The sequence below is a fragment of the Maniola jurtina genome, chromosome 4 (genome assembly GCF_905333055.1).
Source record: "Maniola jurtina chromosome 4, ilManJurt1.1, whole genome shotgun sequence".
Lineage (NCBI taxonomy): Eukaryota > Metazoa > Arthropoda > Insecta > Lepidoptera > Nymphalidae > Maniola > Maniola jurtina.
Window position 1 is genome coordinate 5,546,728 of NC_060032.1, and position 24,610 is coordinate 5,571,337.

General features: G+C 36.6%; 3 protein-coding genes, 1 long non-coding RNA gene and 1 other non-coding gene across 10 annotated transcripts in view; 3 read left to right on the forward strand and 2 right to left on the reverse strand.

Annotated features, from left to right (window-relative positions):
* The first annotated feature begins 984 nt into the window (after positions 1–984).
* LOC123864819 lies at positions 985–11,838 on the forward strand. The gene is made up of 5 exons (XM_045905521.1): positions 985–1,090; positions 4,303–4,432; positions 6,935–7,095; positions 8,904–9,092; positions 11,203–11,838. The coding sequence occupies exons 2-5, from the start codon at positions 4,306–4,308 to the stop codon at positions 11,374–11,376; spliced, it is 651 nt and encodes a 216-aa protein (XP_045761477.1). The 5' UTR covers positions 985–1,090; positions 4,303–4,305; the 3' UTR covers positions 11,377–11,838.
* On the forward strand, positions 6,237–6,309 carry Trnak-uuu. Its single transcript has one exon. It is a non-coding gene; the product is annotated as a tRNA-Lys (tRNA).
* LOC123864841 lies at positions 10,652–24,310 on the reverse strand. The gene is made up of 3 exons (XR_006795851.1): positions 24,199–24,310; positions 11,010–11,019; positions 10,652–10,664 (listed from the first exon to the last, which is right to left on the reverse strand). It is a non-coding gene; the product is annotated as an uncharacterized LOC123864841 (long non-coding RNA).
* On the reverse strand, positions 12,149–13,714 carry LOC123864826 (peptidyl-prolyl cis-trans isomerase NIMA-interacting 4). 2 transcript variants are annotated; one of them, XR_006795839.1, is made up of 3 exons: positions 13,517–13,714; positions 12,881–13,366; positions 12,149–12,353 (listed from the first exon to the last, which is right to left on the reverse strand). XR_006795839.1 is itself a non-coding variant. In XM_045905530.1 (2 exons), exons 1-2 carry the CDS (start codon positions 13,587–13,589, stop codon positions 13,047–13,049), a joined length of 393 nt encoding a protein of 130 aa, XP_045761486.1. In that variant the 5' UTR covers positions 13,590–13,714; the 3' UTR covers positions 12,149–13,046. The 2 variants fall into 2 exon arrangements, 1 of the variants encoding a protein (XP_045761486.1); XM_045905530.1 differs by having other exon boundaries at positions 12,149–13,366.
* LOC123864752 (mediator of RNA polymerase II transcription subunit 12-like) overlaps positions 14,070–24,610 on the forward strand; it is a 33,234-nt gene continuing 22,693 nt past the window's right edge. For 3 of the 5 annotated variants that reach the window (XM_045905378.1, XM_045905379.1, XM_045905381.1), the window contains exons 1-18: positions 14,070–14,259; positions 14,372–14,583; positions 15,126–15,285; positions 15,740–15,931; positions 16,715–16,828; positions 17,315–17,419; positions 18,050–18,233; positions 18,419–18,594; positions 19,489–19,853; positions 20,489–20,638; positions 20,945–21,032; positions 21,457–21,602; positions 22,154–22,298; positions 22,669–22,776; positions 22,831–22,980; positions 23,345–23,484; positions 23,677–23,813; positions 23,987–24,069. In XM_045905378.1, the coding sequence (XP_045761334.1) occupies positions 14,253–14,259; positions 14,372–14,583; positions 15,126–15,285; positions 15,740–15,931; positions 16,715–16,828; positions 17,315–17,419; positions 18,050–18,233; positions 18,419–18,594; positions 19,489–19,853; positions 20,489–20,638; positions 20,945–21,032; positions 21,457–21,602; positions 22,154–22,298; positions 22,669–22,776; positions 22,831–22,980; positions 23,345–23,484; positions 23,677–23,813; positions 23,987–24,069 (2,662 nt within the window). In that variant the 5' untranslated portion in view covers positions 14,070–14,252. The remainder of the gene's footprint in view (positions 14,260–14,371; positions 14,584–15,125; positions 15,286–15,739; positions 15,932–16,714; positions 16,829–17,314; positions 17,420–18,049; positions 18,234–18,418; positions 18,595–19,488; positions 19,854–20,488; positions 20,639–20,944; positions 21,033–21,456; positions 21,603–22,153; positions 22,299–22,668; positions 22,777–22,830; positions 22,981–23,344; positions 23,485–23,676; positions 23,814–23,986; positions 24,070–24,610) is intronic. The other 2 variants (XM_045905380.1, XM_045905382.1) reach the window with 1 other exon arrangement.

The window sequence follows — 24,610 nt, forward strand, 5'->3', positions numbered from 1 at the left end:
ACCATGACTAACCTTATTCCAATTTCCAACGTGTGTAACAGTTGACAATATTTTAAACACGTAAAACTCGAAACAATGTTATTTTTGTTCTTAATGAATGGACAATGCAAAAAATATATAAAAGAGGCCACATCAATATTTCTACACAAATATTTAGGTAAGCAGGATCTATTTGCCTGTGTGGAGAGATAAAGAGGAAGACATTGTTTGTAGTTATAGGTAGGTACATTTATACATGAGAGATTACGTTCTCGGAAATCTCGGAAGTGGCTCTAATTAAACAGTATGTAGGTACTTAAAAATGATTTTCAAAAAATGTAGGGTGCAAAAAAAACTGAAAGTTACAAAAAAATGTTCTCATCGAGAAAATTCGTACCAAAACGTCGTCAACAAAAGTTATCTACTTATAGTTTACTAGAGGATGCCCGCGACTTCGTCCGCATGGATCTAGGTTTGAAAGATCCCGTGGGAACTGTTTGATTTTCCGGAATAAAAAGTTACCTATGTCATTTACAGGGACGCAAGCTACGTCGGTACCAAACATACAAATCGGTTAAGCAGATGGGTTTTTAGGAATCCCGTGGGAACTCTTTGATTATCCGGGATAAAAAGTAGCATATCTCCGTCCCCGGGATATAAGCTAACCCTGTACCAAATTTCGTCAGAATCGGTTAAACTGTCGAACCGTGAAAAGGTAGCAGACAGACAGACAGACACACTTTCGCATTTATAATATTAGTATGGATCTTATCTCCATAAATGCTATAATCATCAATATCAACCCATCGCTGGCCTACTACTGAGCACAGGTCTCAGAATGAGTGTGGTGGACTATAGGCTAAGCTCTTCTCACTTGGAAAGGAGACTGGTGTAAAGGCTATAGAAGATTATGATAACAATTTTTTTTATTTATAAATAATGTGACGTCATAAACTAAGTATGCAAATCACAAAAATAATCTAGTCATATCAATAATCACCCTCCAGGATAAGATGCCTCCGAGATCCGGACGCACGTTTCCCCCATATAAAACGCTGCGATGCGCCGGCGCATCAGTTAGTGACAGACGAGAAGTCAAACACATCAGAACGTGAGTACATACTTATTTTTTTTTAATTTAAAACAAATAGGGACCAGGGAATCAACTTAAAATATAAATAAATTATAAAGTCTGAAGAATGACGTTGAAGTCTTTTACTTTAAAATTGTGCTTCGCACTTTAAACTTAATCAAGAGACGTTTACGTATCTATTTAATTTAATAAATAACTAATCCAAAATTTTCTTCCATAAGTTCGTGAAATATTTTTAACTGTAATTAATAGCACTTGTAAATTATTAAGTTGATAATCAAATAATATTATTTTGTTGTGATACAAAAATAGCTTTCTAGAATTAATTATTTATTATTTAATAGTGATCACTAGTCGTAAATTCTAACTATAAGAAAGTAGAAATTTAAATATCAGAAATCTATATTGCATATTTATAAAGCTTCGTTGTGGTAAAATTTGATATAAGTAGGTACACTATACCTATACATTATATGTAAAATAGTCTATGCTAATTCTTAATAAACTGGCTATGTAATAGTTAAAGAATTATTAAAATCGTGTAGTAGTTTCATGGTTTATCAATTACAAACAAACAAACAGACTCCTCTTTATTTATTTATTATCTAAACCTAACAAGGATTATCGACTAGCTATATGCACCTGTCTACCTACTTAATGATCGGAATGCGTTGCAATGCATCTTTGTATGAATGACTCGCGCGCCACCGTGTACGTTGATGGTATTATCTCATAAACCTTCCCGCAAGTCCCAACAACACTTGTACAAAGTTTGAAACGCTTGGCAAACATACAAAGCTTCCAGTTTTAATTAGGTATATATTATAGATCTACATGGTGTTTCACCAATCATTTAACTATTGTTAAAACTATAGTCAAGTGGATGCATTGGGAATTTAAATCAGCCTTTTTTGTAAGCCTAGGAAGGCTAGGATAGATTGAATTAATATCAACAGATATTTAACCCTTTATCATCAAATTAAGTTTTACGGATACAGTATACTTAGTTTTCTATTAGATATTCTTCGTGCATACCTTTTTACCTTATTAAAGTTTCACTGGCATGAGCATGACAAAATTTTTACAATAGGTAGGCTACTTACTACTGCAAATAGGTAAAAATAAGCAATTTGTTTAAAAATAAGTAGGAACATACACACTTCAATAATTGTAATATTAACATGATAAAGTAATTAAACATCGGCCGGTTCCTTCAATTTATCAATCAATACAACAGCAAACAAATTAGACGTGCCTAAACGAAACATTTATCGTACGACCTATCCTAAAACCAAAGAGTTACACTGCTTGTAATACCTACCTAGTCCTAAAATCATTTAAAATGCGTGTGTCTCTCTGTTTGTTACCTAATTTTGACGGTGGAACTAATGAAAGTTTGGTTGTACAACTTGCATTTTAGAGAGAGACTAGAGCCTAGATTTTTCTGCAGGAAAATAGCTTAGTCTCACATGAAAATGATACTCCATGAGGATTAGGCAAGTTGCGGCAATAAAGTTGTAATAATTAAAATATTTTTCATAACTAAAATCTCTTACTAGGTAGGCTAGATATATTAAGAAGGAAAACAATAAACGGCGGCTAGGTACTTATCTATACTATTATTATTATTTTTATTACTAATAAATAAATTTGAAGTGTCGTGTCTGTTTGAATGGGCTAATCTTTGGAATGGCTAAACCTATTTTAATGGGAATTTCACAGACAAGTAGAGGATTAACCAAGGAGTAACATAGCTACTTTTTTAACTGACTTTGAAAAATGGAGTTGTGTTTTTCTACCTACGTTCAGTGTACACTGATATCCCCGAGATTTCTGAACCGATTTGAGTATTTTTTTTTAATCGTTAAGGAAACTTTGCGACATTGTTCTTATACAATTTGGATTCCATGTCCTCAATCCTGATGCTGCAGGGCATATGACTAATCCACGCGGGTGAAGCTGCGGGCATCATCTAGTATTAAATACATGAGTTGCTAGGAGTGGAACGAACCATCTTGGGGACAAGGTCGCTTTCTACGCCCCTAAACCGGTCCGAATTCCAGACTTCTGGTAGGATTACGCAACTCATTGTAAGATGCAGTAAAAAGTGTTTGTAAACAACTTTCTAGGTACCTTAGGTTGTGACACAAATGCCTACATTTGTACAAAGCATTTTTAAAATAATAAAGTCAAGTCATAGAGTTAGGTAGAGAGAAATAGTAGAGAACTGTAATTATATTTTTATATAAACTTATTTTTAAATCAAATGTTTAAATATTAGGTATATCTATTATTAAAGAAAACCCTCCTTTGCGTTTACGTTTTTAAAAAACTATAAATTCAAGGATCAATGAACTCTGACTACGTTTTAATTTTATTAAGTAATAAAAACAATAAAATATGCCTTATCAAATTAAGTTAATCATACTTTTAACTAAGTATCAATTAGTTCGAAAGAGAAAAGTTTATTGAACGCTCGATTTTTATGGGAATAGTCTAGTGATACCTACTTCAATTTTGAAACTCGTTGAAGTCTTTTATATGAAGCTAACTTACACGACTTAAAATCAATATTTTTTATTAAGTACCTATATCGATTTCTATAAATAGATTTTCGGAGTTATTTTAAATCAAGTAATAAATATAATTACAACCTACTTCGATTAAAATAACAATAAATACTTACTACTTAGTAATAATAGTAGAAGTACTTACCTACCGATTAGGTTTTTTTTAGATAGAGATACATAGAACAAGAAAATATTAGCTAGTGATTTTGTCAGTTTACACATGGAACTACCTGGAGGAATCAGCTTCGCTTCGCGTCCAGCTAAGTATATGTCCATTGAGTATTATGGCACGGTGGCGTGCTTTTTTTATCATTAGCCCTTGACGGCAATCTCACCTTCTACACGGTATCTACCGGAACGATTAATCACTTGGTGGCACGGCTTTGCCGGTGGGGTGGTAAGTAGCCACGGCCAAAGCCTCCCGCCAGACGAAATTCGTAGATCTTTTAAGTAAAACAAAATATTCCATCAGCCTGTAAGCGTCCACAGCTGGACATAGGCCTTTCCAAGAGCGCGCCACCAAACACGGTCTTCCGCCTTCATCATCCACCCGCTCCCCGCTACCTTCTTCAGGTCATACCAAAACATCGGACAACATGACGATTTTGAAAACAAAATGTATCCTAAGTTTTTAATTTTTTTGTATATGAATTGTTGCAGACAATGAAACAACTACTTTTACTATCGGTGCTAGCGGTGGCACACGCACAGTTCCCAAACGGTCGCATCCTGGAACCTCCAGTCCCTACGCAGTGTGTACAGAGGGTTATACACGAGAGATTTGCTGACAGTAAGTACTTCACTACCCATATCATAAATGCGAAAGTACGTGCAAGGATATTATGTTTGTTTGTCTTCCAATCACGCCGCAACGGAGCAAGGGATCGACGTGATTTATTTTTCGTGTTTATTTGCGGCCCCTTTGTCATGGGAGCTCCCTTGAAAAATAATTTTATTTGAATTTCTAATTCAATATTCGATTGCAAAATTTTAGGTTCTATTTTCGTCTACGAGGTAGATACAGCTGGTGATACGCGGGCAGACAAACAGACAGACAAACGCGCAGACAGCAAAAAGACAGTAATAGGGCTCTGTTTTTACCATTTGAGTACACAACCCTAAAAACAAATCAAATATCTTTCGTAAATTATATAGCGTATCAATTTCATTCGCTTTATTTTATTCAATAGAAAAAAATCGATGTAGCTTATTCTATCTATCTCACATAAAATCTAGCGTCACATAGGTAGATAGAGGTACCCACCTAGAAAAAACCCAACACAAAAAACAGCTGGTGTTAATTACGACATCAAGGTTTTGTTACGTTAAATTACGCACGCAAAAACTTTAATCAATATAAAAAATCTCTATTCACTCATTCAAATACCTATGATGATGAATAATTACTTATGTGTTAACTGCTATTAATCGTAAAATTAACACCAAATCAAAGCTAACAATTAAACGCGGAACTGGCTGAGCGGGAGTTTTTATTGCCAGTCGAAGATGCCCACAATTTTCTGTCTCTCTCTTCGCGTCGTGTTCCGCCCGGCTACTGAGGGTATGACCCCTTCCACCAAGGATGCTTTTGTGAACAATGTTGCCCCAATTCATTGCGACATGCAACTTTTGTGAATCTTACTATATGCTGCGGGCTTGATCCGACTAACGTATTGAGCTACATTCATCTCCCTGACTAGGTCTCTTTCCGTCAACTTTGCAAGTAATCACAATCTTTTGAAGGTTGTGCCCCTCTCTTCTAGTTAAGTGAACAAAATATCGCAGATCCTCTGGAGGAAGATGATTTTCGTTATTTTTAGCTATTTTTAACCGACTTCCAAAAAAGGAGGAGGTTCTCAAATCTTTTTTTTTTTTTAGTAACGATGCGTTGAGGTGCGCTATCCGCGGGATTCGGAGCATTCTTCTCGAGCACCACATAATATATTGCAAGCGTCGATGACCTTTTATTTTCCATGTCTCGGCCACATAAATAACGGGGATATCCTCCATATCCCTCTATGCAGCTGACATGTACCACTTCTGAGCCTAACCATTCCAATCCGCCTTTGTTAGGGACCTGTCCTTTATCAAAGGCTCGCTATTTTCTTCGCTTATTTGTTCTATCCTGTTTAAAAGAGATGTAATTTCAGTCTCAAATTCTGCTAGAAGACTTGAGTCTTCAGTGTACCGTAAGTTGGTAAATGAATCACTTTATAGAAGAGACTGTGAATAATGATGTAGGAATACTTACAAAATTCTGTTCATCCTAAAAACTCAAGATAACAGTATTTTTCTAGGAAAACCGAACGCTTATCACGATTCTCTCCCGGATGTACGATAAGAGTATGTATCTACAGCCTAACTCAAAGGCGACAAACCAGTTGTGTACCTCAACGGGACTTTGAGAACTTATAGCGATAAGGCTCGCATTACATTAGTTCTTCAAAATAAAACAAAATAATAAAACTTTTATGCTAATTCCCGTGTAAAAATAAAAGTGTATTCTTAGTTTGTAACACTATGAAATAAGTTCCATAATATGACCTATTTTAATATAATATGACCTATATTAAAATTTTAAGAAACCTATCAGAGCCCGGATAGCTCAGTCGGTAGAGCATTGGACTTTTAATCCAAGGGTCCAGGGTTCAAGTCCCTGTTCGGGCGGCAACTTTTTTTGAGCTACATATTTCTTTTAAGTATTTTTCCTTCACTTTTTACTTTTATTATAACGAGAAAAACTTTACTCTCGTTCTACTTTTATCATAAGAAATTACTTTTTACATCAAATTAAATACATAATTGGGTTTAATCAAACAATAGCAATTGTTTTCTTTCAATAAGAAAGTAACTTTTCTTTCGACAGGTGTTCTCAAGCGACAATACAAATACAATAGCGTCGATCATGCCAGGTGCCTACATGGTTTAATTACTTAGGGTTTATTTCTCGCAAAACTCAAGAAAGTGTGATTTTGTTTTGGAAGTTTACGACACTAGAAAATAAAATACAAAATGTATAATAAACAATACTTAATTACCTAGAGAATTTGCGATAAAATCTCAAGCTCCTAGACTAGACTACCTAGATGTTTGAAAACTGTAAAAAAATCACCGAACTCTATTATTTTGTATGGCACAAGATTTCCACTTGTATATGACCTATTATATTATATATTACCTATTATATTATTATATCCATTTCTGTGAAGGTACAAAATGCAACGAAACATTCCATCAAAAAACCTGATAGATATTTCTTTATTTTTTTAATTAAATATATTTTCTTTATCAGATAAGGGCTACTTCTTCTCATGGCGGGACCCAGCGTTGCGCGGTGTAGAGGAAGATTGGCTCAGCGCAAGGAACTACTGTCGTCAGCGCTGCATGGACCTCGTCTCCTTGGAGACCAGCGACGAGAATGAGTGGGTGAAAGCGCGTATTGTGCAAGATAAGGTAAGACTCTTACTATGAACCATTGAGAAAAATCTTTCGACCAATTTATGGCAGGTAGGTATGTACCTAATCTTGTTATCTTGTTGATTGGTGTAGGTATATATTACACATTTTAGCCATTAGTGTGAGAAGGTATCAACTATCAACCCAAGTAGTACCTTTTGGTGGATAAGATAATAATTAGGTATTCTAGCTCACAAAACTTAAAAAAAAAATATGTATTCGAAGATAGTTTAACGTGTAAGTAGTTACATGAAGTTGAGCTGTTAACGATTATAATTAATTAAATAAAATTGGTAGGTATCATAGGTAAGATAAATCTTTGACGCACAACCATAAAACTAGAATTTTGCGATGACTGTGACAGTATTATACTTACGTAGGAGATGTCTTTGCTGTTAAAATTAACGTCACGGTCACAACCTGAAAATAAGAACTAAAGCATTGTATTGGTCACAACTATTTTGCGCCGGACAGTTGGGTAAGAGTTGCAAAAATATCACAAAACTAATTGAAGTAGGGAATAGGCACAACACTGTTACTTACAAAAAAAAAGTATTACACACGAATACCTAATTACTTCGCTTTACAAATGTTAAACTACCTACTTAAGCAGGCAATAGATGGAAGGTTAAACTCCTTAACAATGTAGCTCTACCCTTGACCTGTCAAGATTTTTTAGCACGCTCTGTATTTAGGATTTAGGTAGGCACAAACTATTGTTTGAGATTCACAGTAGTTAGGTAGGTACCTAGTGGTGAACCTTCCATTCTCATCAACTCATTGCTGGACCATTACTCAGCCAGGGTCTCTTCTCAGAATGAGAAAGGTTTAGGCCATAGTCTGCCACGCTGGCCCAGTACAGATTGGCAGATTTCACAGTCATGGAGAACTCTCAGACATACATCTTTTCTCACGATTTTTGGATATTTAATAGCTTAATACGCAATGAACTCCGAAAAGTTAAAGGTGCGTGCCCGGGATCGAACCTCCGACCCCCCGAAAAAAAGGCCGACATCTTAGCATCTAGGATATCACCGCTTTCATTCTCAGTCATATTATAGAACCTAAAGTATAACGATTTACTCTGGAAATCTCTAGTTACTTTCCTACCTAAGATTAGCCAACCGTTAGCAGGTAAACGTACGAGTATATCGGAATATATCCGATTATTCACCTAAAATACGCGTTTGCTTGCTAAATACCCGCATAGGTGCAATGAATTTTTAAATACTAAAAGTAGGAATAGAAAGCAAAATGCAACACAGTCCAAATTTTATAGAATTCGACGTGCCTGTTATCCGTAATGTTACAAATTTTCTATTTGTATGGAACATGTTTTGAATTTAACAGAGTTTACTGTATTGTCATGCAAGGTGGGTAGTTATTGAACAATAGTGAATTTTACTTTCTTACGTTTCACTTGTCGCAAGTATTGAATGGTTTTTTCTCACAGCGCGACGTAGAAACCTAGTTTTGATAGGCAGGTAACTTCACATTTCTTTATCGCGATTCACTTTGAGAAAAAATTAAGGAAATGTTAGAAAAAAAAACACAAAACCGTGAATTTTTGGTTAGTGGTTACATTACAAAAAAATATGTTATTTCTTGTACGGAACTCTTTGTGTGCGAGTACAACTCGCACTTTAGCCGGTTTTTTTAATTAAAGGCTAGTTAATTGTTGGGTTATTATTAAAAACTAATCTGAATTTTTAGAAATGATTTAAGATTAATAATTTCTATGAAGTGAGTTTAACTAAATTGATATTTGACTCATTTGAACGTACGTTTTATCTATATTGTTGTAGGTAAAATACATCTGGACATCGGGTCGTCTCTGCGACTTCAAGGGCTGCAACAGACCTGATCTGCTACCGAACGAAATCAACGGCTGGTTCTGGACTGCCGAACTGCAGAAGCTGGCTCCCACCACCAATAGACAGCAAAACGACTGGTCAGAAGGCGGCGGTATTGGCAAACCACAGCCTGACAATAGGGTACGTTTTATACCTACTTATTCTCTACCAATAGGTCCGATCGCGACTTTACTAACTTCAGGATTGGTATGCCCAGTACTGTATGTCGTGAGTCCTGACACGACGAAGGCAATTGGACTTATTACTCATTGGGTATATAAAGACGGACTGAAAGTTGTCTGTATCAGTCAAATGTTGTCAAATGCAGTTCGTCTGTATCCTGACATAGTACCTACATTCTGCACATTAATCTGTCGTGGCACTTTGACGCTTGCGTGCCGACTTCTTAGACAACTTGAAAATCGGAGACGGCTAGGTGTAATTATAATTATCATGTACTTAGCTACCTATGCGTTGTGATCTGATAGATGTACAAGTGTAAATTAAAAATTTATAACACCCCCGACGATCCAAAGTATTTGAGTTTTCCAAAACATTATTTTGAAATAAATAATTATGTATTTAGGCAACGTCCATCTTGACAGCTTGACATTTGTCTATTGACATAATATTATGAACCTAACGGTTATCTAACCTCCTTTTCTACAAGAAAACTAGAAAAGAGCTGATAACTCTTAAACGGCTGAACCAATTTTTTTAGATTATAGCTAAGAACACTCTCGATCAAGCCACCTTTCAAACAAAAAAAACTAAATTAAAATCGGTTCATTCGTTTAGGCGCTACGATGCCACAGACAGATACACAGACACACAGATACACAGATACACACGTCAAACTTATAACACCCCTCTTTTTGGGTCGGGGGTTAATAAAAAGGCTTTGTGACTGAGTACTGAGTAGGTATCCTTACATCCTTCTTTGAAACAAGCAAAACAAACCTTGTTCCAATATTACTTCACATTAGCTACATGTGACGCAACAGAAAAGCAGGCGTCAACTTGTTAAGTAATATTTGTCATAAACTCGTTAAATCCGCAAATAACACACAATGAAAACGAAAGCCGACGTGAATATTTATGGGCGCGCGAAATAATCACCGAAGGGCGTACCCGCATGCCTACAACCCACTTTCTCCAAACCGGCAAAAGCTCATCGGTATGCAGTGTGCGTCAGCCTTAACGTCCGACGTCGTCGGGGTGATATAGTATACCTATTACCTACGTCCTATCCAATATATTGTATGAGCTGATGCCCGCGACTTCGTCTGCATGGATTTGTTTTTAAAAATCCCGTGGGAATTCTTTGATTTTCCGGAATAAAGGAGCCTATGTCAGTCTCAGAGTCTTTAGTAAACCATGCAATAAACCACGTCGATCCATTACTTCGTTGCGACGTGATTGAAGGACACACCAACAAACATACACACATTGCATTGATATTATAGATAGTGATGAATTGATGATGTACCTACTTACTGCTTTCACGTAGGTACTTAGGTATTCGATACAACTGACGTAAACCCATCGTTTAGGCATCACTTTGTAATGGTGTTAGAAAAATTCATCGAGGCGAAATTTTTGCGAGGCACGGAGGAAACGAACAGTCACCCATCCAGTTGATGACATGGGTGAACGAACGTTGCTTAACAGTTAACAATCACAGTCGAATACCTATGCGGTGTCACAACTAAACTTGTTGCTATTCAATTATGTTATGAGTTTGGCGCAGCGTACCTACTGTAATAATTTAGAAATGTTTCCGTATTATCTTGCAGTTTGTTGTCAGAAACTTGTAAGTGATCAGCGTTAACTTTGCGGTTATCCGGAAGAACTGCATCCGCTTTTCGTCATGATCTCACAATGGTTACTCAAATACGCAGCCAAGGCCTTTATTGCATAATTCTTCTCAAGCTGAGTAAAGCTTGTTTCTATTCATCCCTCATTATCTAATCGCCTTCGTTATCAATAGGACCACAAAGTGCGGAATTTGCTTGGTTAACATGACTAATGATAACGACCACGTAGCCCTCGAGCCACTCCATATAACCTGGAAATAGGCCTTCGTGTGAGCGTGACACCACATACGGTCCTTCGCCTTTTCATCCACCCACTTCCCGCTAACTTCTTAAGATCACCAATCGGTTTAGACTAGTTTGGAGGACATACCACATTAAATTACGAGTATGTCTCTAAATTACAGAAGGTTAACGAAGCTTTTATTTATTTCTAGGAGCTGATCCAAGGAGGTGCAGCGGAACATTGTGTAGCGATTCTAAACAATTTCTACAACGACGGGGTACATTGGCATGACGTTGCCTGCCACCATCGCAAGCCTTTCGTCTGTGAAGAAAACGACGCGCTTCTAAAATACGTCCGATACACCAACCCTAATCTGCGAGTTTAAATTATAATGATAATAATTAATTTATTTAAATAATTAAGACATCATGTCTAGTGTAAATTATTCAATCATGTATTTTTTAATAGAGCAGCTAAAAAGTTTTAATACAAGTTTTTATAACAAAATACCTGTAAAATGAATCAAAACTAATGATTTTATTGTTATTCTATCCAATTTTTTATTTTGAGCCTTCATCAATCATTGGATTTGCCAAATAGAAGCAATGTTTGGGTTTCGTCTTAGTGGTTTTGCAAAAAAATAAGGATTAAGTATTGCTATCAAAAAAGACTAAGTGGCTCAGACGAAATATCAGTTTTATCAGTCTTAGATATAAGTTTTACCTCAAAATATCATATTTATTGAATTAATTTATATAAATGGTAGTCGACCAAGAATATCAATAATGGAGAATATTTAAATAAGATGTACCCTACATTATTTATGTCAATAAAGACTGCTAATAAAATTATTTAATGTTTTATTTAACACTAGCTTTAGCCCGCGATTTCATCCGCTTTAAGCATGTAATTTATCCGCTTTACTTCTGGATAAAGTAGTATTCTAATGGTAAAAGAATTATTAAAATTGGTTCAGTAGTTCAAAAAACAACAAACTACAAACAAATAAACAAACCTTTCCTCTTTATAAAGTATATAGACTATCTCCAGTAGTTACTCTCAAATCTCAATTTTTAAAGACTACCAGAGATTACTATACTTTTATCAATCCAGAAATAATATTTAAAGATTAGTATAATTTAAATAATATGCATATAAACAGTACAAATGCTTTATTTCTGGAAACAAAAAAACCTCTCTCGCAGTATAAATTATAAACCTATTTTAAGTTTATACCTTCTGGACGGAACTTTCTTGACCATGACAAACCAGAGGCAAATATTGCAAAAATATACAAGTGACAATAGCATGGTAATTTGCATCAAACGGTACAGGCGTAGGAAACTCAACTTCAGTCCAAAACTGCAACAATATTTCATTGGTCCATTAAAACTAATAAAGACTGGTGCACAAAATATCTTATAAAGGGCCAGCACAGATACAACTGCAAATTCTGTGAGATCCTCTTTGGATACATTTAATGACTGATTAAAACAAACAAAGACAAGGGGGCCAACACCCTTTTAGAGGTTGAACTTCCAAAAATCCTTTCTTAGTGGATGCTGTTACAAAAGGAACCTACTGTAAAAATGTCATGTATCAAACCCTAGCGGTTTGGGCTATGTGTTGATAATACAAGTCAATCAGGCAGTCAGTCAGGACTTTGAATTTTATACAAACAAAATTTATAACACTTCTTTGCTTTATATCAGTCTGCATATATTATATATCTCACAGTATTATTTCAATTAATTGGAAAGTCGATAAGTTAATCAATAATCATAAAGTAGTTCTTGGAGCAATAATGCTTGTGCAGGCCCTTAAACTTAAAAATACATAGTCACAATTCACTTCTCTTGAATAATGGTTTATTAATTACTCCCACTTACTCTCTGTTTGCTAATTCATCTATGGTTATATCAAATGAATCATTGGATTGGTGAGGGTCCGGTAGATCTGTAAAGTCCTTGTCAAATTGCTCTTGCAAGCAGCATATTCTTTCCATGATAAATAACAAAAGTATCGCCCAGAAGTATTCAAATTCAAACATTTCCTTCATTTTTTCCCTTCAACCATTATTATATGATATCCAAACTTGGTTTTGATGGGAGGATCTGTGTATTTTGGGTTCGTGACTGATGATATAGGCAAGGCAAATGCAGCATCCTGGAAGGGGCCGACCATCGACCCACGAGTCATCCAGCCGAGGTCCCCGCCTTGCCTCGCCTTGTCTTCACTGTAAGCAGCCGCTACATCAGGGAATTTTTGACCTGCTTTCAATTTCTCCAAAGCTTCTAAGCACTTGGATTGTTTTTCGCACAATATGTGTCTAACTTTGACAGCTGTCCCGCCTTTTTTCTCCTTTGCTGCAGTTTCTAAATTCAAAAAACATTTTCATATGAGAAGTAAGAACCCAAGTGGATCAGAGTTAAAATCGTAATAATACTGTTTAAAGCAAGGTAAAAGGTTCTAATCACTGATTTCTACTAACACAAGAGTGGAAGATCAGTGGTTCTAATCCTAACCTTTCGTTTCACCAGCTGATTTTCCTCCAGCGGCACTTTTTGATTTTCCTTTGTCTGATGATTTAGGTGGCATCACAGTAAAAAACGCAGCCCTAAATGGCACAGTAACACTAAAATTACAAAATACAAATACAAGAGCTTAGCGAAAAAATTTGAAAAATAAGTTTTATTTATTTAGAAACCATAAAAAGGCGTTTTTTTTTTCTCTCTCTCGTCTGGCTTTTACAATGATTAGCCAATGTCAAGTTTGTAGTTATTTGTAACAAGTTAGCTAAACTATACAAGTATGGACCCCGTCTGTGCCGGCGCTCGCCGACATATGCACGGCACCCTCTTAGAGCGCTTTCCAGTCAGTTTTAACAAAAAAAAACACACTCCAAAAAGGCAGAGCACGCCCGCCAGCTAACACCAACACAGACGAAGTCCTACGCAGTAATTACTAATTAGTATCCTCTATATCTGTGACCAAAGAGTATATAAACACTACGTGTCTGTGACAGTTACAGACCATTACATACTCTTTGGTGACAGTACCTATCACAGACCACGAAATACCTATCGTATCATATACACCTATATAATGTCAGTATTATTATTACCAATTATTACCTATTAATTTTGATATTTGTTTTCATTTTTATTCATTTTCGTCATAATTATTTAAATACCTAATATTGAAGTGAACGTTAATACCTTAACCATTAAGATGTTAAAAAAGGTATATTATATATTTTAAATGAAAGGTAAGTGCTGGAATTAACAATGCAAGTTGTGAATTGTGATGTGTTCCTATGGAACCAGTTTATGGAATGGTTTTCAAAGGGAAATATAAAATAATAATTGTGATTGGCACAGACAAGTCCCCGTTGACTGATACGATGGGGATTATGTACGAGAAGCGGCCGTTAAAACGGCCTAGACTGGGGCCCCCTGACGTGTACCCTCAAGAAGCTCGCCAGAAAGAGGACGAACTCACGTCCGCTAATGTTAAACACGGCTTCACAACAACACCACAGTCCAGCGATGAATTTGGCACAGCTCGGAATTGTAATTATTCAACATCTAAGGTGAGTAGGTTTGATCTATCACCAAACCATTTTAGAATTAAGAACCCCGGGGTCTCATCCTCAGTTTCCTTCCTCGAATGCGTGTTCTCTCTTTCCTTTCCAAATATAGGTAGGCCTACTTAGCACTCAGCAAGTTTACTCTTACCACAGTAAGTATAGTATGTAAAGCATAAGTAAGACATAATTGAGCAAGTAAAAGCATAAAATTGAAAGAAAGTTTTTAAAACTTTGCTTTAATCATACCATATTGATCGAAATCAAGAAGTTAGGGTTCTATTTTAACACAGTTTTCTTCTGTTTTGCTTGAAAATTACTTCAGAGTTGTATTCAGTTGATCAAACTTACAAACTTTAGACTCTTTAGCACAGTTTTAGGCTGTGTTGCTTGGAAATAAGTTAAAATTTGTATTCGATGGGCCTATAACCAACAAATTGAAGATAAAGTCTTACAGTTGAGTTAAATCAATCAAACATGAGGATATGGGCAAGGGCTAATAAATAATTAAAATCTCATTTTCACATTCTCCACTTTTACATTTTTAGATTGGCCAATTCTTCTCTGGTATACTGTCTAAAAAGGAAGAATTGAACACATTACCTGATTGTGGTAGGAAAAGGCAACAGGTAAACCCAAAGGATAACTTCTGGCCTGCCACTGCAAGAACTAAACCTCAAATTGAAGCTTGGTTCAAAGACTTAGCAGGTAAGCCTTATTACCAAAAGCCATGATCATATGACTGTATTGTACTGGGGGCAGAAGTGTGTGGACTGAAGTCGCACAACATAATTTGATGCAATGATTAGGCTCAAGTCAGAGAATTAGGGTGAGCGGCAGCGAATGGTGGCAGCAATAAGTGAACATGTTGCTGACTGCTAGTCACTCTCTGGTTATCTGCATTTTGAATTTCCAGCCAAATCAGTGCAGTTATCGGGGCATAAAGGAGTAACAAAGATCCAAACTTGCATATTTATAACACTACCCTCCATACTATACATACTAATATTATGAATGCGAAAGTTTGTCTGTCTGTCTGTTTGCCTGTCATTGAAACTTAACAGATACACTTGCATTTAAGTGTAAAAATTAAAAAGTATATATTCATTTAATATTGTGGCATCTATTGTAATATTGCTTATAAAATTATGTTACTTTTTAGGTAGCAAACCACTATCCCAGCTTGCAAAGAAGGCACCAAATTTTAATAAAAAGGAAGAGATATTCATAACGTTGACCGAGTATCAGGTGGCGATGCCGCGAGCTGCTTGGTTCATCAAGCTTAGCTCTGCCTACACTGTGGCTGTGTCTGAGGCCAAGATTAAGAAGAGGCAGCTTTCAGATCCTACTACTGGTATGTTTCTATCAGTTGTGTACACGGGCTTAAAACTAGTGTAGGCATTAGCAGACAGGGCTCACTAAGTCACATGACCTATCCTCTATGACTGCGGGAGTCACAGTTGGCTTCTATGATCTTAGAAGAGAGAGGGATAGATATAGGCTATCTGCCAGTGGAAGTGCTGTCAAAATTGGTCCAGCTGCTTGGGAGATAAGCTGGAATAAACAGCAAACAAAAATTATTAACACTGTTTTTGTTATAAGTACTGTATTCATTCAGTAAAAAGCTGTTATTTTGACATTACAAACTGGCACTTCAAGTTTATTTTTTTTTATCTAGATACATTTACAAATACAATTTGTTGAAAACTTTGCCTATCCATTTGTGAAAACTTAATTTTGTGAAAAATTCATATAAAAATCCATACAGTAGTTTCTGCGATTAGATATTATTTATTAGATAGACAATCTTTATGCAGTGACTTTGTTTATAATAAGTAATAATAATTAAGTATTAATATATAAGAAAAATAATTTGAATGCTGCTGTTTGTTTTTTATGGCTTCAGTCAAACGAGTGTAATTTCTTTGGTTGTGAGTCTCGTAATCTATGTCCATTTTTTCATTAACTAATATGCAGCGTAAATTACGCGACTCAAAAAATTACTCTCGTTTGGCTCAAGCCTAAGAATCTTGGAACCTAACACATTTTTATGCTAAGAACATAGTAATAGTAGTAAAAATTATTTTTATTAAAAAAAAAAAAAAAAAAATAGTAGTTAGTAAGTATATTTTTCCAGAATGGACAACAACACTCATTAAGTTCCTCAAAGACCAAATACCAAAGTTAGCTGAGTACTACCAAAGCTCCGTGCTGGGGAACATCTCAGACAAAACACCGCCTTCGCAATCAGGTACATCATCATCATCATCATCATCATCATCATTATCAACCGATAGACGTCACTGCTGGTCAGACTATCTCTCGTAGTGACTTCCACTCCCCATGATCTTGCAACGCCTGAATCCAGTTGCACCATGCGACTCGTTCGATTTTGTCTGTTGGTCTAATCAGGTCCATTAAAGTAATTTATGCAAGACTAGCTAATACCTAGGACTAGGAATTCTTTAATTTTGCTAGATGAATAGTAACCTACTAAGTCTTTATAAATGGTGGATGCATGCATTATAAATGGATATTGCAATTTAAAAATTATAAATAGCTATAGCTATATCCATGCAAAAAATCACGTCGAATCGTTGCGGTTTGATTGAAGAACAAATAAATACATTTCGCATTTATAATATTAGCAGTCATTCCGCTTTATTCGCACTCATTAAAATAATTATTTTTGACAATGTTTTAAGTTACTTTTTGTTAGCTAACATTTTCTTTGTAGGGCAAGGGACCCCTAGTCACAATTCATCAGGCAACCCTCCAGGAGGCACAACCCCCAATTCGACAGTGCCAAACTCTATGCACTCTCCTGGTAACTCTAATAGTGGTATGTACGAGTAGGTATATTATTTTAGTTTCATCCCTGACAAGAAAATAAAACACCATGCCATATTGCGGAAAACTAGTGGACCTATACAAGACTATGTATAGTGAATCTATACAAGACTATATACTTAGATTACTTAGTAAGGGCTATTGTAATGAAAAATTTTTAAATGCAAAAGTAGTGGCCCCCAAAGCTATATTTCTTGTCAGGGTAATACTTCTATCAAATCCAATTATTTTGTAAATTTTTTGACACTAGGCAACTTCGATAGCAATAAAACCTATTATACCTATTATTATACCTTATAGACCTATTAGTTAAGAGATTTTTCCACTCCATTACATCAGCCTGTAAGCGTTCACTGCTGGACATAGGCCTTTCCAAGAGCGCGCCACCAAACACGGTCCTCCGCCTTCCTCATCCACCCGCTACCCGCCACCCTAGAGATTTGTCTACAACTAAATAAGCTTGCCTAATCCAATCTGAACTTGCAACAGTGGCTTACGAAGGTCATAGATTAAGAACCAGGGATGAATACCCAAACCTGACTAAGATCTGTTTTTGTGCAATGCGTAGTCATACATGTTAAGATTAGACTTATTTTGCACTACAGCATTTTTCAAATTACAGGGTTAGGTTCTTCAACTCCAAATTCGACGGAAAGCACAGACTGGCGACAAGCATTAAGACAGTGGAATTACTGTTGTCGTTTGTCCCGTTTCCTCCTTGACGAAGGTCTTCTAGACAGGCATGACTTTCTTACGTGGATCATTGAATTGCTCGACAAGAGGTCACCTGATGATGGACTTTTAAGGTAAGGCAGCCCTAGTGATGGGCCGCCATTTTTAACCTACCTCAAAAAAGGTTCTCAATTCGTCGGAATCTTTTTCTTTTTGAAGCACGTTGAAGGTGCCATAAGAACGCACCTTTTATAACGCACCTCACGTAATTTGAAAATTGTGACAGCCTCTCATATAACGAGTAAACATTTTCTTTCAGACTATTTCTGCCACTAGCGTTACAGCATATGAGTGAATTTGTTTGCTGCGAAGGCCTATCCCGTCGACTCGCAACCTCGTGCGCTAAGAAAGCAGCCGCCATATGCTCAGTTTTGTCTGATACAACTTTGAGAGCGCTCAACCAACCTGCTGTTTTTAAAACTGATAGAAATGGAGGTAGGACATATAGTTTTTAAGTAATTACATATCACTTTCTTTAAAGGCGGAAGAAAACATCGTGAGGAAACCTGCATGCCTGAGACTTCTCCATAATATTCTCAAAGGTGTGTGAAGTCTACCAATCCGCACTTGGCAAGTGCGGTAGACTATGGCCAAAACTCTTCTCACTGTGAGAGGAGGCCCGTGCTCTGTAGTGAGCCAGCGATGGTTTGATCATGATGATGATGACTTAAATTAAATAAATAAAATATCGGTACCGGAAGTATGAATTTATTTGTTTTGTTTTGTTTTTGTTTATTAAGCACACAATACAGATAATGACAATAATAATACAATATTACAATAAAGCCATGAAAAAAAAAAACTAGCCACTCTCCAAAAAAAAGTGTGTACATATGCAGTCAATAACATAATGGACGTGTCGCTTAGAACAGCTATACACAAAAAACTAAAATTTTAGAAAACTAGAAAACAGAACTAAACAATAACAAAAATCGAAAATAAATTAATTGTATCGTAACATTTAAACTTAAGTAAATAACTTAACCTAAAAACTAAGACATTAGTTGAACTATTGAGATATTATTATTGTATGAAGGAAACCTTGAATAACCAGAAGAACCATAATAGAACATTTTTAATAAAAGCATTTTGAATTTGTCAGCCATAAGGCGACGTCTAACGTAGATGGTTCAAAGCGAACATGATTGCGAACTTCAATAGATGTCAACTGTTTGTTGTTTGCCGCGCCACTTACCATTCGCGTCAAAATCGCTTACGTATCTTACGTGAGCCATTTTGACGCAAACTTAAATCGAAGTGTAAGACATTTGATGGATTAAAAATCATAACAATCATAATCAATTTGTCATAGTAAGTATTGTTCTTCAGATGGAACCTCACCCATGTCACCATCAGCAGAAAGCAATGGCGACGTAAAGCCAAACATCTCCCAAATAAAACGATCTACAACTCCAGCTGACCAAAACCAAGGGACTCCCAATCCTAACCATTCACTAGGGACCCCTAATCCTAATCATTCCCTTGGGACTCCAAATCCTTTAGGAACCCCTAATCCTCAGCAGCCCATGGATATACAAGTTAAGGAAGAAAGGGTTTCTCCTGTAAGAGATACAAAACCAAATTTGAATACTGTGATAACAGCTGCATTGAACCCTGTGCAAGTTGGCTTTGGAGAAATACTGAACTGCTCCTTCCATAGAGATGTTATTATACAACTGGCTACTATTTTGCAGGTATGTAACACATAAAGATACGATGATTTTAGCATCAACAGCAAAAAAAGTTAGGTAAAAATCGATTTAATAGTCTTCGTTAACTTTCTCAATTTATTAGATATTTAAAAAATATCAACAAGATTTGGTTAGGCTGCATCACTTTATCTGTCAACTTCAAACTCTCGCCCATATCATGGTTTTTTTTTAAATTAATTTATAGACTAGCGCTTGGCTGCATACAGACCTGCTGGCAAGTGATGATGCAGTCTAAAATGTAGCGCGCTTGCCTAAAAGATGCCTATTCACCCTTGACTTTAAGGTACCCATATTAAAAGTGGAGGTGAAAACTGATGCCTGAAGAGTGTTCCATATCCTAGCGGTTCGGATTAGAAACCAGGGAGCCAATCGCTTCGTACGTGTCCGTGGAATTTCAACTACGTACGGATGCAGACCTTGACGATGCCTTGCGGTACGATGGTAGAAAGGTGAAGGAGGAACCAGGTCAAAAAATTCTTGGGCATATTCTCCGAAGTATATCCTGTGGAACACCGATAGATAGGCAACTTTGTGCCAATGTGTCTCGAAAATAGTATAATTTTATTGTAAATCACACAAACGTATGCAATTGGGCTAAAGTATAATTCCTATTTCAGATTATCTGTATAGAATGCCCTGCGGCCATGGTTTGGTCTGGTTGTGGGTCGTCCCTACAAGGTTCTCCCCTAGACTTGCTGCCTCTGCCGCCCTCCGCTCTACCTATGCCTCATATGGACACTATGCTCACTGAAGAGCATAGGAAGGTGGTAAGTAACATTACATCCATTGCACTCATAAACATTCCTGTGAGATAAATCGATTTTTAAATTGTTGATTATAAACAGAAGTTTTTGCTTTAACCATTAGAGCCTCGATATCTCAACGGTTGAGAAGCGGACTGAAATCCGAAAGGTCGGCGGTTCAAACCCCACCCGTTGCATTATTGTCGTACCCACTCCTGGCACAAGCTTTACGCTTAGTTGGAGGGGAAAGGGGAGTTTAGTCATGATTAGCATGGCTAATATTTTTTTTTTTTTTTTTTAAAACCCTTTCTAAATAATTGAATTTTTTAGGTATATGAAGCAGAACAAGAAATAGCAGCTAGAAGCAAAAAAGCAGAAAGCAAATGGTGTACAGACAAATGGCAAACAAGCTCACAAGGTAAGCCGTCAACAAATGTAATCATTTGTTTTATTGATTTCACTGAACTTTAGCAATAAGAGAAGCTGATATTTGTCGATTTTTAGGCTTCCGTACCTAAAAAGGAAAAAGGAACCATTTTTCACTTTGTCGTTACTGTCAAGAAAACATATAGGGTCCTTCTCGTTGACCTAGAATCATGAAATTTGGCAGGTAGGTAGGTCTTATAGCACAAGTAAAGAAAAAAAGCCGAAAACCGTTGATTTGAGTTCCATCAGAAATAAAGAAATGTGTTCACATAAAATTAATTTACTAAATCACGTATAGATGGCGCAGTCTTTCATTAACTTGCAGTGTGCTACATAAAAGTGTTAGATATATCTTGTACGATGATACGGAACCCTTCGTATGCGACTCCGACTCGCACTTACCTTTTTTTTTTTAGCTCGTGTGCTAGCTGTTTTAGAAGCGCTGGATAGGCATTGCTTTGATCGAGTCGATCCTAATAACAATTTGGACACATTGTATAAGGAAGTATTTGCCAACTGCATGCCATCCAACAAAGAAGGCAATCCGGACCCTAAAGATCCGGTGAGTTTATTATACTGGATTTAAGTTAATACTCACACTACAGGTAACTTATACCAGAGGTGATGCCACCAATTGGTACACCTTTTTTGCATGACATGGTTTTATGGATAACATTATTATCACATGCCCTATTTATGCATCTGCCATATTGCATTTAGTCATTATGAGTTCTCAGACCAGCTGGCCTAACTCGTGTTATTTATAGAGATAAGATGAGTAAATGCATAGACAGTATTTTCTCGTGGAATGCTTGTTAGGCTTGCAGGGCTTGTTACAAGGCAGGGTGGTACTGTTTCTACCGTCGTCAATAATTAATTTACAATTTATCATCACCTGAACTTAACTCGATATATTACTTTTGGCTTTCAAAGGCGATTCTAGTTCAATAACTGAGTGTTGAATTTGTTATCTATCCTATCGAGTTCTTATGTCATTAATAGAGTTACGAACTTTCTTAAATGCTCAACCCAGAAAATCAAATAGAGACAACCTTAAAAACTTGTTGGACTATACGCGACGATCTTCTAATTACGTGATTCTCGTATACCCAGGAATGGGCATGTTCGTACGCGGTAGTACGTGTTCTATGCGAGTGGGCGGTGTGCGGCGCGCGCTGGGGAGAGCACCGCGCCATGGCGGCCGCCGCGCTCCTCGACCGGAGGCAGCACCATCACCAGCAGCATCATGAGCACCAGGGTGAGTGTGGCGGTTTCCACATACAGACGCTAGATGACGCTACTCGAACTCATATGAAGGATTCTACAGCCATTGCACGCTGCGACAAAGTAACTTATATGTCGCTGCAAATCCTCAGTCGCGCTTACGAAGTTTTCTCAACTATTATATCAAATACAAGTTCGAAAAGTCACGAAAGTGTACCTCTGTCCGTCTATCTGCTAGATTTTCACGGCTCATCCGTTTAATCGATTTTGACGAAATTTCGTACAGAGATAGAAACATAGGATATATATTTTGAAATGGGAAATGAAAACCCTGTTGTCTTCGTAATGTTTCATGATAAATGTATGTTTTTCAGCTGATTAATTTTTTACTGATTTTGTTTTAGGCTCAGACGACAAAGAATCCGTCAGTTCTGGTACGGGTCTGTACAATGGACCGCCAATATTTCAAAATTTACTACTGCGATTTCTGGACAACGACGCACCCATTCTAGGTAAAAAGAATTATATAGGGATTTGATTTAATTTGATAATCATAACATTCTTAGCTTTTGTCAATTGCCTGCATACAGATGAAAGCCCGAATGCACCGCCGGGCAACAGACAGCAATTCGCTAATCTGGTACATCTGTTCGGTGAATTGATTCGACGAGACGTCTTCTCTCACGACGCCTATATGTGTACACTTATTTCTAGAGGTAAGACAACTTATATACTACTATAATACTAACAAGTTTTAATGTATTGTTCAACTAATCTCATACTTCTCTAGAAAATTTATTGTACAAGAAAATAACACAGGTGTTTAACTTATTTTAGGCATCAGTGGCTCAACCTAATTTTTGGATGTATTCCTTGTTGAGGCAATAAATAATTTATTATTTATAAAGTTTTATTGTTTAAGTCATGAAAAGTGAAAGAGTTTTGATCATGTTATGCTAAATAAACCAACTAGTTAGTCAGAATGTGTGGATCCCCATTGCAAGGACTATACAACCAGGGTACCTATCGTCTTTATCTGGAAATGGAAATAAAGAAGACATTTGTGTTTTTTTATCTCAGGAGATCTCATTTCACCGACGGAACCGACTTGTTCCGTCTCAAGTGCTCACACAGTGGCTCCACCGGCCACTAGTACCGGCACTACGCATAACATGGACGACGATATATTCGCAGGCATCGATCTTAAGCCAAAGATGGAGGTAGGCATTAAGTGAGGTTTTGAGTGTGTGCGTGTATGCGTGTGTACGTGCGTGAGCGCATGTGTGTGGCTCAAAAATACTTGTTGACAATGATGCAAAACACTGAAGTGTTACATTACTATGTGATCCATTCAGTTTTTGATTTTGTACAAATACTTGCACAAACTCTAGATATAACTATTTTTGTGACAGGAAAATGTACGAATGGATTTGGATGACTCGAAAATAGATGACGACTTAGACAAATTGCTGCAACACATAAAAGAGGACCAACAAAATTCAATGGATGCACCAGACAGTCCCAAAGATCCTGGAGAAACGTCGCATAGGTTTGTATTATAATCTATTATTGACAATTTCTGATAGTTTTTATCTAAAGCCTAACATAGGCTTTATTGTCAGAAATATTGTTTTCTTTAAATATTATTTATATATTTTTTATAATTGAATAATTTTAGTATTGGTTTTATATCGTCGTTGTTTCCTTTTATATCGCCAACAGTGTCAACTCACCAATGATGGGAGCGAGTGGAATGGGTATCGCAGGAATGCAGTCTATGGGAATGGGTCCTATGTCTGTACCAGGTATTTAGAATATTATTGAATTATTTCGGCACAGATTTTACGCTTGCTTTGCCTACATCTCATCTCAGATGATTTGAAATAGTACTTTCATTTTTCGGGACATAGAGGCTGGAGCAATGTTACTTAAACTCGTGCCAATAAAGAAACGAATCGAAACGAAGCTGTGCTAATCATCCGTCTCACTTACACGTCATATACAGGTAAAGTGTGTAACTGAGAGACAACGATTAACGCCGCCATTTTTGATGTAAAAGGACATAATAGTTATTGAATGAATAATCATGTTTGCTAATTTTTTAAATTGAATTTTTTCTTCCAATTTCTGCGTTATTTACTGAATTTGGAAAACCAATTAGAGCCTCGATAGCTCAACGGTTGAGGAGCGGACTGAATTCCGAAAGGTCAGCGGTTCAAACCCCACCCGTTGCACTATTGTCGTAGCCACTCCTGGCACGAGCTTTACGCTTAATTGGGAAAGGGGAGTATTAGTCATGATTACCATGGCTAATATTCTTTATAAAAAAAAAAAATTTTAGTTGAA

Coding starts and splice junctions, on each gene's coding strand:
- LOC123864819 (XM_045905521.1), top strand. CDS start 4,306: ATGAAACAACTACTTTTACTATCGGTGCTAGCGGTGGCACACGCACAG. Junction 4,433..6,934: donor ACACGAGAGATTTGCTGACA/GTAAGTACTTCA, acceptor TTTCTTTATCAG/ATAAGGGCTACTTCTTCTCA. Junction 7,096..8,903: donor CGCGTATTGTGCAAGATAAG/GTAAGACTCTTA, acceptor ATATTGTTGTAG/GTAAAATACATCTGGACATC.
- LOC123864826 (XM_045905530.1), bottom strand. CDS start 13,589: ATGCCACCTAAATCATCAGACAAAGGAAAATCAAAAAGTGCCGCTGGA. Junction 13,367..13,516: donor ATCAGCTGGTGAAACGAAAG/GTTAGGATTAGA, acceptor TTTTGAATTTAG/AAACTGCAGCAAAGGAGAAA.